This window comes from Terrapene carolina, unplaced genomic scaffold (assembly GCF_002925995.2).
Source record: "Terrapene carolina triunguis isolate 2854851 unplaced genomic scaffold, T_m_triunguis-2.0 Scaffold228, whole genome shotgun sequence".
In the NCBI taxonomy this organism is placed as follows: domain Eukaryota; kingdom Metazoa; phylum Chordata; order Testudines; family Emydidae; genus Terrapene; species Terrapene triunguis.
In genome coordinates this window covers 193,544-206,539 of record NW_020664579.1, presented here as the reverse complement: position 1 = coordinate 206,539, position 12,996 = coordinate 193,544, and the positions used below count along the sequence as shown (strand labels likewise).

Here is a 12,996-nt window from a genome sequence, read left to right as displayed (position 1 = left end):
AGAGTTCCCTTTTATGGACACCCAGCCAGCCAGTTAGCTATAAAGTCCCTCTTGGTGGCTGCTTGCTTTATCTGTAAAGGGCTAAAAAGTCCCGCAGGTAAAGAAAAGGGAGTGGGCACCTGACCAAAAGAGCCAATGGGAAGGCTAGAACTTTCTAAAATGGGAAAGAAGCTTTCCCTTTGTCTCTCTGGGTACGTCTACACTACGAGATTAATTCGAATTTAGATAATTCGAATTTGGGAAACAGATTGTATAAATTCGATTGTGCGCGGCCACACTAAGCACATTAATTCGGTTTTTAACCACATTAATTCGGTGGTGTGCGGCCACACTACCCCTAATTCGAATTAACAAAATCGATTTTGGTGCTACTCCGCTCGTCGGGGTGGAGTACAGAAATCGATTTTAAGCGCCCTTTAATTCGGAGTAACTGGCTCCGTTGTGTGGACGGGTTAAGGATTAATTCGGATTAACGCAGCTAAATCCGAATTAAAGTCGTAGTGTAGACCAGGCCTCTGTTCTCTCTGGGCTGAAGAGACGGGAGCAGCTGGAATGCTGTGTGAAGTTTGGACCAGGTATGAAAATTCATCGTCCATACCTAGAAGGATTCACTGGGACAGGGAATGTTTAGATAGACGGGATTAGGTTTATTTCTTCTATTTACTGTAAGGCTTGCGGACTCCTCCGTGCTAACCCCAGATGCTTTTGTTTGCTTTAAGCTGAACCCCCAAGAAAGCTATTTTGGATGCTTAATTTTTGGAATTGCTCTTTTAAAAATCTAGCAAAAGCTTAAGTTCCAGATGTATTTTTTTTTTGTTTTAATAAAATTTACCTTTAACAGGATTGGATTTTTGCTGTATTTAATTTTTAGAATCCTTGGGGGCCCCCACCTTCTGCACTCGAAGTGCCAGAGTGGGGAATCAGCCTTACAAATCCCAACTGAGGAAAACAGAAAGGAGCATAAACTCTGGCAAGTCAAGTGTAAAAGTATAATTAGATAGGCCAAAAAAATGTGTCTTTTGCTAGTTCTTGTTAAACTAAACAGCAAAAAAGTTAAGTCCATCAGAAGCAGGAAGCCTGCCAAACCACCAGTGGGGCCACTGGACGACTGAAATGCTAAAGGAGCACTCAAGGAAGACAAGACCAGTGCAGAGAAGCTAAACAAATTCTTTGCATCAGTCTTCACTGCAGAGGACGTGAGGGACATTCCCGCACCTGAGCCATTCTTTTTAGATGACGGAGCTGAGGAACTATCCCAGACGGAGGTGTCAGTAGAGGAGGTTTTGGAACAAATCAATACATTACACAGTTATAAGTCACCAGGACCAGATGTATTCACCCAAGAGTTCTGAATGAACTCGGATATGAAATTGCAGAACTACTAACTGTGGTATGTAACTTATCACTTAAACCAGTCGGTGTCAGATAACTGGAGGGTAGCCAATGTAATGCCAATTTTTTTTTTTTTAAAAAAAGGCTCCAGAGGTGATCCTGGCAATTACAAGCCAGTGAGCCTAACTTCAGTACCGGGCAAATTGGCTGAAACTAGAGTAAAGAATAGAGGAGATCATGCTGACACATAAATGAACACGATTTTTGAGGGAAGAGTCAACACAGCTTTTGTAAAGGGAAATCATGCCTCACCAATCTATTAGAATTCTTTGAGAGTGTCAATAAACATGTGGACAAGGGTGATCCAGTGGATATAGCGTACTTGGACAAGGTCCCTCACCAAAGGCTCTTCGCAAACTAAGCAGTCATGGGGTAAGAGGGAAGGTCCCCTCATGGATCAGTAACTGGTTAAAAGACAAGGAACACATGGTAGGAATAAATGGCCAGTTTTGACAGTGGAGAGAGGTAAATAGCAGGTTCCCCCTAGGATCTGTAGTGGGACCAGTCCTGTTCAACATATTCATAAATGATCTGGAAAAAAGGGTCAACAGGTGGCAAAGTTTGCAGAGGATACAAAATTACTCAGGATAGAGTTAAGTCCAACACTGACTGTAAAGACTTACAAAGGGATCTCACTAAACTGAGTGACTGGGCAACAAAATAGCAGATGAAATGCAGTGTTGATAAATGCAAAGTAATGCCCATTGGAAAAAATAACCCCAACTATACACACAAACTGATGGAATGTAAATTAGCTGTTACCATTCAAGAAAGATCTTGGAGTCATTGTGGTTAGTTCTCTGAAAACATCCACTCAATATGCAGCGGCAGTCAAAAAAGCTAACAATGTTAGGAACCATTAGGAAAGGGATCGATAATAAGACTCATAATATCATGCTGCCACTATATCAAGCCACAGTACGCCCACCCCTTGAATACTGCATGCAGATCTGGTCACCCCATCTCAAAAAAAGTTATATTGGAATTGGAAAAAGTACAGAGAAGGGCAACAAATAAGGAGATTAAAGAGGCTGGGACTGTTCAGCTTAGAAAAAGAGAGGAGTAAGGAGGGATAGGAGAGGGGTCTATAAAATCATGACTGATGTGGAGAAAGTAAGTGTTATTTACTCCTTCTCATAACACACAAGAACCAGGGGTCACCCAATGAAATTAATAGGCAGCAGGTTTAAAAGAAACAGAGGAAGTATTTCTTCACACAACACGCAGTTAACCTGTGGAACTGGTTGCCAGGGGATGTTGTGAAGTCCAAAAGAATAACTGGATTCAAAAAAAGAACTAGATAAGTTCTCGCGGAGGATTGGTCCGTCAGTGGCTATTAGCCAAGATGGTCAGGGGCACAATGCCGTACTCTGGGTGTCCTAAGCCTCTAACTGCCAGGAGCTGGGACTAGCCAACAGGAGATGGATCACTAGAGAAAGAGCCTTGTTCTGTTCATTCCCTCTGAAGCACCTGACACCAGCCACTGTCAGAAGACAGGATACTGGGCTAGATGGACCATTGGTCTGATCCAGTGTGGCCATTCTTATGCATGTCCCACTGCCCTCTAGTGGATAAAATGAGGATCTGCATGTGTGTAAGTCTCGAGACGGGGCTGCCTCTCTAGCTCAAACATAGAGCGGGGAGTTGAGCTTTCTTCAGTTTAGCAGCATCTGGAGTCTGTTTATGCAGCACCTATGGCTGCTCCCTGTAACCCACTGTGCAGGGTGTGTTATTCTCTGCAGATTGGGGACAGAGGAGGAATCGGTTACAGCTCCCAGCCAGCGGGTTTGGTCAGGCTCTTAGCTCTGCGTCCTAAGACACAAACCAGCCTGGGTTACATGCGCCAGTGTAACAACCCCACATCCAGGTCGTCAGCAGGGTTTAAACCCACAGCCTTCAATGCCACAGGCCTCTACCACCTGAGCAAAACGAGTAAGTGCATTAGCAGTAGTAGGCTGTTAGCCTCCAGGTGGACCAGCCCCAGTAGCTTTGAAGGCATGCAAAGCTCCATGGTGCTCCCAGCCCAGAAGTCTGAGCAACCCTGCGGTTCTAAGTTACCCAGTGCATCGGCCACCACCTGCCCGCCTCACTCACTGCCCTGCGTCCTCAGCGCCTTACCTACTGTAATGATGTCCAGCATCTTCTTCCACACATCATACTGCAGCGATCCCAGGAACTTGGGGACATCAACCAGCATTCCCGGCGGGATGGCTTCCGGCTCCTCTGCTGTGCAGGCAATTCTGGGGAGATGCGGGAGAAGGTTACACGGAACCCGTCAGGAGAGGCCATGCTCCAGGGGGTTACCGCAAAGGATCGCTTAAGTCGGGGAGGGCGTTCTGTTCTGCCTGCAGGTGACGGTTACAGTCCAATGTCCCACCACTGAGGCCGGGCCAGGGATGGAGATCCCCAAGGCACTGCTGAGTCAGCCCAGCATGAGGTTAGGGGGTACTGTGCTGAGGGAGGGGGTGTCTTTCAAACAGGGCTTTGAAACCAAATCCTCAGGGATTCCACAGCACTTTCCCTGGTTAGATTCCAGCTTGGGTAGTTACAGCCTGTCTGCAACCGTCCTTCGTTAATTTGGAGACGGGACCCTTCGTTTCCAGGCCTGAACGGCTGCCTAGGGTCATCCCCAGGGGTGGGTGGGGGGAGCGGAGCTGCAATTCCTGCCTCCAGTACTGGAGATTAGTTCAAGGCCCAATGTGGAGCTTGGGAGGGTGAGATTAGAACGGTTTCAACCCTGATTTCGCACTTCAGGCTCCTCTTTACCACATGCGATTTGTAAATTGCTCTGGGACCCGAGGGATCACGAGCTGCATTGCCAGAGGTGCTTGGCACCGGCAGGAATTGCTGGTACTCTGCAACCTCGAAAACAAGGATCTCTATGAAAGTAGCACCTCCACCTATTCGCAGCCATACGTATCCCGCAGCGTTTTCATGTCCCCCCGCAGAAAGGTTTCGAGGTGGGGTCTGTGTCACAGACAAAGTCGTTTCACTCGGGATTGGGAACGCCATGGGACTTGGTGTAAGAGGGCCACGTTTGAGCCAATAAACCCCAGCTGCACATTCAAACACTCAGGAACCTACCTGCGCTTGCGGTTCTTGTGTTTCTGAAAGAGAGAGAGACGTCGCACGTTAAACCCGCACAAGGCGCTTTTGTAACGATCAAAGGAACTGACAATGGTGGGCAGAAACGTGCCCTGGAGACCGGGCTGTTATGCACTGGAGCATCTGACTGCACAATCCGGGGGGGCAGGAGGGGGCGGTTTGCTATTCTCATGCCCAGGTTTGGGGCAATCCAAAGTGCAAACCCCCCACAACAAAGCCACATGCTTCTGAGCAGGTTTCAGAGAGGCTTTACGCTGAAAATGTGATTGTTTTGCCCGCACAGCCTGGAAGAGCTGCCGACTCACAACACAGGCAGGAGACAGGCAAGGTCTCCTTTCCCGGTTGCATCCCATTCCCTTCTAGTTATTCCCTCCCCTCTCAGTCCCTTCTGTAGCACACTAAGGGCTTGTCTACATAGGCGCCGACTCTGTGGGTGCTCCAGGACTGGAGCACCCATGGGGAAAAATTAGTGGATGTTCTGCACCCACCGGCAGCCAAGCTCCCCCCCCCCACGCCCCACCTCCTCCTCCCCCCCTGCCCCAAGTGCACCGCGTCCCCGCTCCTCTGCCTACCTCCCAGCACCTCCCACCGCCAAAGGCGGCACTTAGGACTTTCCAGGAGGGAGGAGCAGGAACACGGCATGCTCAGGGGAGGAGGCGGAGAAGAGGCGGGGGCGGGGACTTGGAGGAAGGGGGTGGAATGGGAGCAGGAAAGGAGCTTGGATTTGGGGAAGGGGTGGAATGGGGGTGGTGCAGGGACAGGGATGGGGTCGAGCAGCCGGGAACAATGGAAGTCGGCGCCTATGCTTGTCTACACTTGACCCACTCCAGCAGCGCAGCTGCAGCTTCAGTGTAGACACTCGGGGGTTCTCCCGCTGGCGTAGGGGACCCAGCTCCCAGAGAGGCGGTAGCTAGGTCGATGGAAGAATTCTTCCATTAACTCAGCGCTGTCCACATGGGACTCGGGCTGGCTTTCCACCGCCCGAGTGACGTAGGTTTCTCTGACCCCGAGCGACAAAGCTGGGTCAATCTCATTTTCTAGTGCAGACCAGCCCTAATGGGTTTGCTTTCAGCCCAGGCAATTACACCCTTCAAATATAGGGACAGACCCTCAGCTGGTGTCAATCAGAGGAGCTCCATTGAAGTCCACGGTTTACCCCACCTGGGGGGGGGGGGGGGGGGGGGGGCCTGGCTCACAGTTTTTATGCCCCTTAGCCGAGCTGCATGTATCTAGCTCTGGGAACCCTCTCGCTCGCTGCAAGTCAAGCCCCCCCAAGCCCTTGGTCCTTTGTGGCTCTGGGCATCATGTGTCCAAACCCTCTCCGATGCGCCAGCGTCCTTGGGGGAGCCGTGCTCGGAACGGACGTCAGCTACCCAGAGCCACATGGAGAGGGACCCACCACTCCTTACTACGGGAGGCTTCTGCCCAGCAAACCCTGAATTGCAACAGTCATTCTTCGCTGCCACCTCACATCAGCGCTAGGTCTCCGTGCCCTGCCCCCGCCCCGTTAAGCGCCATTTCAGATTATTGTTCCCAGACAAATTGCAGCTTATGTCCTGCCTTGGTCTCCAGTTCCTCCATTATTTCTCTGGGGGGGGGGGGGTAAAGGCTCCCACACAGAGGCCCCCAGTGGCTCTGGTAACCTGCGGTTATTTGGTCCCAGGAGAAGCAGGCGGCTGCATTAGCTATAGCTGAAGACTAACAATGACCATGTGTTAACCATTGCACTGCTGTCATTTGAGCAGAAACCTCTAGCTCCCCTGGGATGTGGGTGGAGCTTTGACAGTGGGCGGAGCTAGGATGCAGTTTGACCACTCCCCCTACCCACAACTCCCCCAGCTGAGTCGGGGGGGGCCAAGGTGAGCACTGCAGGCATAGGGAGGAGGGCGGGAGGGCGGCATTACCCTGAGGAAGGAAACGTCGTCCTCCGTCAGGTCAGCCTGCAGCTGGTTGGCCTCGTGCAGCAGGGCATCGCTGTCCTCCGACAGCTTCTTGATCTTGCCCTCGATCAGGTCCCGCTTGTGCCGGGCCTCCTCGTGCAGCTCCGACAGCACAGCCTTCTCCTCGCCCCGCAGGAACTCGTGCAGCGTCTCAAACTCCTTCCTGATCTGATCCTCCAGCCTGGCCACCTCCACCTGCCCGGCGGGAGGAAGAGCAGGACCATAGCAGCGACCTGACTTAGACCTGGCGCTTCCCACCCCCAGGGGGTCACTGCACCCAACACCCCCCACAGGGCGACAGGACCCCACTCTAGGGCAGGAAGGGAAGAATGTCACCGCCATACAAACAACAACTAGCTGGGGGGCCCCTGCCCCACGGAGTTTACAATCTAAAAAACTGCTCAGAGTTTTTCCAATGACTTTTTCATTAAAAAAAAAAAAAAAAAAGTCAGTTTTGTCCAAATCTTGGTTGCACAAGAACCGTCTGAGGCTGAAGAATCTTGATTTTTCAACAAAAAAAACTGAAAGCAAAAATGTGAGTTTTGTGTTTCCCGGATGGAAAACATTTTGGGTTTAGGCACCGACCTCCCCGCTGCCCGGTGGGTGCTTGACCCCCCGCCCTGCCCTCGCCCCACCCACCCACATTCCACCCCTTCCCCAAAGTGCCTGCCCCCTTCCCCCAAGTCCCTACCCCTGCCCCGCCTCTTCTCCACCTCCTCCCCTGAGCACGCGTGTCCCCGCTCCTCCCACTCCCTCCCAGAAAGTCCTAAGCACTGCCCAACAGCTGTTAGGCAATGGGGAGGTGCGGGGGGGGGGGGGGCAGGAAGCGCTGGAAGGGAGGGGGAGGAGCGGGGACGCGGTGCACTCAGGGTGGGAGGCAGCGAGAAGGGGGGAGCTTGGCTGCTGGTGGGTGGGGAGCACCCGCTAATTTTTCCCCGTGGGTGCTCCCACCCTGGAGCACCAGCCCTGGAGCACCCACGGAGTCAACGTCTATGGTTTAGGGCCCCCTGGAAAAACTGAAAAGGGAAGGGGAGAGCTGAAAACCCAATCGGGAGGGAAGGGAGTTGAAAGCCCAAATCAAAACGTTGCAATTCAAAATGAAAATTTATCTAATTTTTTTCCACCCAAAACTGACATTTTCCTGGAGAAATAAAACAAGGGGGCTATTTTGACCAGCTCTGCTAAACAGGGCACAGGGCAGGAGCCCCGTTGGGCTGATGGGGAATGAACGCAGAAGTGGTGAAATGGCTTAACTAAGTTCCCCCAGAGTCTGACAGAGCCAGCAGCTGAACCCAGATCCTGAGCCCCACTCCCCGACCCCCAGTCCCCAGGGCATGCCTTTGCTCCTACAGGGAACCCACATTATAGCTTATTCCTTTGGACGCCAGCAGAACCTCACTGGCCACCATGCCCAGGAAGAGCCATTGTCCCAGGTGGGAACTCCATGGTCCCTTGGGTTTCCCAGCCGTGGGCCAGAGCTCTAGAGACCGGCCAGCATTTCCCATCCAGTACCAGCCTCCTGCACGGAAAGCAGCCTCCGCTACCGCTCAGTCCATTTCAGAGTCAAGGAGCACTCCAGGGTAGGGGAAGCTACAGACCTTGCAATAGTTGGGCTTGCAATAGTTAAACCAGCCACACCTGTGGCCACCTAGCCCATCGTTCTACTCACCATTCCCAGGGCTTAAGCGCGCTGGAGAACGATGAGCCACCCGGGATGAGTGCCCCACAACACCAGCAGCTCCCCCAGCCCTGCCTCTGCAGCTGTAACCCCCCCCCACATACCCCAATACGGCACTCCCCACTCAGCTCAGCTCCCCCAGACTTCTCACAGCAGCAACTGGCCTCACCTCACCGATGTCTCCCCCAGGGGAGTTTGGTTTTTTTCTCTCCCCAGGTCACCAAACCTGGTCCACAGGCCTCCAACTGCCCAGGACCCTCAGAGGACCAGGCCAGGGAGAGCCCCCCCCCCCCCAATCCCATCCCTGGGCAGGGCGTCCCACAAGCGGGCGATTCTCCAAGGCACGGAGGGCAGCTGAAGGCCTCTCTGCCATTGCAAAGGAATGGGGGGGGGAGATCAGGAGCCCGGTTCCCGTTTGTGCCTTTGAGAATCTCTCCGCCTCCCTACACCGTCCACTGGGGGGGGGTTCAGGAATCTTCATCGGGGGCCTACGGTACGTTCCCAAAGATCTCTGCGGCTTTGCCCAGGCTTGTCGCGAAGGGATTAAGAAAGGCAAAGCCCAGGGCTCCCAGAGGCTTGGTGCACTCCCTGCTTCCCTGTTACTCCTGCCCCCACCCTCCCAATCCCAATCCAGAGTCCTGACCCCAAGGCGCAGCACAGACAGGGGCTGATTCTCCCTCCTGGGACCCCAGCCTGCCACCCCACAACACTCCTGCCGTCATGTGGGATTGCTGGCATGGGATGGGGCAGCGTTCCACCCCAGAGGTGGCTGCATTTCTGCCACGGGAGTGTGATCCACTAGGTACAGTTTGCAAAGGGCCTTTGGATCCTGCGGGAGGAAAGGCTCCATTGAGAGACGTTTTCAAACAAGGCCCAGTCACACAGGGAGAATAGGTGGCCCTGGGCTGTGGCACCAACTTTAACTCATGACTCAGCTCCGCCTGGCAGCAGTGAGAAAGACTCAGCAGCCAATTCCCAGTGGGTTGGGCCCCACAGCCAATAAGGCCAGCGGCAGGTTTGCGATCAGCTAAGACCCCCTTTGCAGCGCCTGTAGGGCTCTCTCCCCGGATAGGGACTGTGCAATCTGCCAACCCACCTCAAACTGGCTGTTTACCTGGTTGTGCTTGGAGATTGACTCGTACGACCGCCGGACTGCCCCAAAATCCTTCACCTTGTCCCGCAGGGAGTTCTCCATGTTCCTCCACTTGGCCTGCAAGAAGGAGATGCTCCTTATATAGCACGTTCCTCAATGGCAGGCCTTTGTCAGGGACCCCTTTTATTTTTATACATATATATACACACGTATACATATACATACGTGTGTGTGTGCAATTTTATATATACACACACACGTACACACTCTCTCTGCCCCCCCGTGTGAAGTCACATCAGCTCATTAACTGTTCCCTCTAATTTTTCCCCCACGCATGTGTGGAATGAATTTGGTCATGTCACACATCAGCTCCGTATTGATGCACATGTGGTAGGAGTGAGGCCGAGGGGTTCAGAGTGTGGGACGGGGCTCAGGGCTGGGGCAGAGGGTTGAGGTGCGGGGGGGGTGAGGACTCCGGCTGGGGGTGCAGGCTCTGGGGTGGGGCTGGGAATGAGGGGTTTGGGGTACAGGCTGCCCTGGGGCTAAAACAGGGAGACAGGACTCCCCTCAGCTCTCTCCCTCCTCAGCAGCACCTGGGCTAGGGCAGAGAGGCACCTCTCCCCCAGCCGCGGCAGGGCCAGGCCGGGGCTGGGTTGGTGCCAGCAGGGAGAGGCATCTCTCCCCACCGCAGCTCTGAGCACCTGTGTGGTGCTTAATAGGCTGCTCTGTGGCCGCGTGGCTTAGAGGGAACTTAGCTCATTAACAATAACAAGTTGCATTTCGCTAGCCCTTTCCCTCTGGGGACCTCCAAGCACCTTACAAATATCAGCCTAGCCTCACAACACTCCGGAATCTAAACACTCCGGCTTCAGCGTGTAAGACAATCTCTAAGACACTGCCCCTGGGGGCAGGTGAGCCAGTGAATGCCTCTTGCAGGGTTTTCTGCCCCTTCCACTGAAGCATCTGGTCCTGGCCACGGTCCGAGACAGGACCCTTGGCTAGAGGAGCCCTGGGCCTCATCCGGTCCGGAAATCCCCATGTTCCCAATGCTGATTCTCCCTGTTTTGCAGGCAGGAAGCGTGCAACGAGAGGGTGAGTGACTCACGCCTGCTCACAGCACGGCTGGGATGAGAGCGCAGGAGGCTTGACCGCCAGGGCTGTGTCTCAACCACTAGGCCATGCTACCCCCCCCTCTCTGTGCACTGTCAGTCGGGGTTATAAACAGATTTCAGAGCCTGCCCCAACGGCTGCTGCCGCGTTTGAATTAAGGCACGGCCCCCTCCCAAGTGACTCACTCGGCCAGTGACGACAGCAGCTCCAATTTCCCTTTTCCGGCTGGAAGAGGGAAACCACTGTCTGGAGATCGGCCCTGCTCCCTGGCTCGTGACTGGGGAGAGGCTCAGAGCATCACTGCTCTGCCACAGTGTCTCATCCTTCCCCCATGCCAGCACTAAGCACACGTCACTGCCCTTGCCCCGTGGATCCCACTCTCCAGGCGTGGGGCCATGGCAGGATCATTGCTGGAGATGGGGCCATTCACCATCCAAGGACACACAAACGGTCTCCAGGCTGGGGATAGTGCAAGCCGGACCCCATGCGGTCCCATTCCAGAGCTCTCTCCAGCTCCTGCCACACGGCTAACAGGGCAAGCGACCGCCCTGGGTCTCCTGCCTGGGGACTGGGCAGGCAAGCCACACGGCACGCCGGCTTTTCAATGCATCCCAGCCACCGGGCGGTGCAGAGAGGAGAGGAGCCGGCAGAGCAGTGAAGCAGCACCCTTACAGACAGGGTACCTTGGAAACCGAGCAAGAGCAGAGAGACCTGGTGCCTTTCACTCAGGCCTGCCCCCCCAAACACACAGTCACGCTACAGCTGGCTACCTGCTTACAGCCGCCCCTACTTCCTGCTAGTTATTAAGGGGAGCGCCATCAAAATCCCAGTCCCGGGGCCGCAGGCAGTTAGCATGTAAGGCGGGGCTGCACATGCATGATATTCTGCAAGGGGGGGAAGCTCTGTGCACCCCCCCCCATCTAAGGCCCCCCTCCCCGCAGTAAGATACACCTCCCTCTGGGCGATCCGAGGTGCAGTCCGCTCCCATCGTGGAAGTGCCACTGGGTGCATCCCCGTATCCCAGCCGTGCACATCCCTGTATCCCACGTACAACCGGACCCGGACCACGCGTGTGCCCCCAGGCCATGGGGTACCCGCCGAGGGCAAATCCCTCGTGCAGTGCAGGGTCGTCGTGCACGCCAGGTGTGCACGCCTCCGGGCGCACACCTTCCCCGGCACCACACTCCCGCCCTCGCACGCGTCTCCCCTGCAGGTCCAGGCCCGCGCATTGCTGGGGGCACGCGCCGCCCCCGGCCGCTCACCCTGTAGTCCTTGGCCGTCTCCGCCACCGGCCGCACCTTGTGGCCCTGGTGCTGCTTGGCGCTCTGGCACAGGGCGCACACCAGCTCCTTGTCGTCGTGGCAGAAGAGCTTGGCCTCCTCGCGGTGCAGGGCGCACAGGGCGGGCCCGGCCGGGGCGCCCCGCCGGCTCTCCTCCCGCAGCAGCACCTCCACCAGGTTGTTGAGCGTGTGGTTGGCCCGCAGCTCGCCCAGCGGGGCCAGCTCCTTGCACACGGGGCAGGCGTGGCGGGGCTGGTGCGTCCACGAGCGGCTCACGCAGGCCCGGCAGAAGTTGTGGCCGCAGCCCAGGGTCACGGCCTCGCGGAAGGGGTCGTAGCAGATGGGGCAGAGCAGCTCCTCTTTGAAGGTGGCGCCGGGGCTGGAGGCGGCGGCGGCGGCAGAAGCGGCGTCGGTCTCCATGGCCCTGCGGGGAGGGGGCAAAGGGGAGTCAAACCGGCGCAGAGAGAAACACCCCGACTGGAAAAACCGCCGCGGCAGCTGCGATCCCGGCCGCTGACTCACGGCGGGGGGAAGCCGAGCCCAGCCCCGCCGGCGGCGCGGAGCGACGCGGCGTCAGGCCAGTGGGAGCCGCCGCAGCGCCGCGGTGGTGGGCGCGGCCGGGAAGGGGGAATCGGACTGTCTCTGCCCCGCTGCTGCCCGGGGCTCGCTCCCGCCTGCCACCCGGGGGGGCTCGGGGAAGATCCGCCCCCGCGTAACGCCCGCCCCCGGATCGCAGGCGCCCGCCCCGGCTGCAGACCGGCCAGCGCCCCGTGCCGGGCTGGGCTTTACCTGGGCTCGGAGCAGGCGGCGGGGCCCCAGGCCGGGAGGCACCGTTTGCAGCAGCCCCGGGCTCGGCGCTGCCTGCGCGGGGGCCGGGCGGAGTCTCCGGGCATCGCTGGGGCGATCGGACCCCGGGAGAGAGGAGCCGCCGCAACCGGGTCTTTCCTTTTATGTCCCTGGGCTGGAGCCGGGCTCCACCCCTGGCCGGCCCCTCCGGGGCTAGGGAGCGGCTCCCGCAGCCCACGCCAGGGTGCGGGGTGGGAGGTGCGGCCCGGGAGCGGGACGGGCCGTGGCTCGGAAGAGGGAAACAGGCTTCGCTTTGCAGCAGCTCTGCAAGCCCCTCACCCCCCCCGCCCCCCCTGGCTGAGACCCCTTTACGCACAGCACAGATCAGGGCCGCCCAGAGGATTCAGGGGGGCTGGGGCAAAGCAATTTCGGGGGCCCCTTCCATAAAAAAAGTTGCAATACTGTAGAATACTATATTCTTGTGGGGGCCCCTGTGGGGCCTGGGGCAAATTGCCCCACTTGCCCCCCCTCTGGGCGGCCCTGGCACAGATCCCCAGAGAGACCCCACGGGTCTTGTCACACTATGATCCGTGTGTGTGTGTAGGCTAGTCT

At 56.4% G+C, this 12,996-nt stretch overlaps 1 protein-coding gene across 1 annotated transcript in view; it reads right to left on the bottom strand.

The window, feature by feature from the left end:
* TRIM35 (tripartite motif containing 35) overlaps positions 1-12,676 on the bottom strand; it is a 17,223-nt gene extending 4,547 nt beyond the window's left edge. Inside the window, exons 1-6 of the mRNA XM_024198209.3 lie at positions 12,388-12,676; positions 11,581-12,022; positions 9,230-9,325; positions 6,402-6,632; positions 4,477-4,499; positions 3,511-3,632 (exon numbers count right to left, since the gene is read on the bottom strand). Of these exons, the coding sequence (XP_024053977.2) occupies positions 3,511-3,632; positions 4,477-4,499; positions 6,402-6,632; positions 9,230-9,325; positions 11,581-12,022; positions 12,388-12,491 (1,018 nt within the window). The 5' untranslated portion in view covers positions 12,492-12,676. The remainder of the gene's footprint in view (positions 1-3,510; positions 3,633-4,476; positions 4,500-6,401; positions 6,633-9,229; positions 9,326-11,580; positions 12,023-12,387) is intronic.
* Positions 12,677-12,996: the final 320 nt, after the last annotated feature.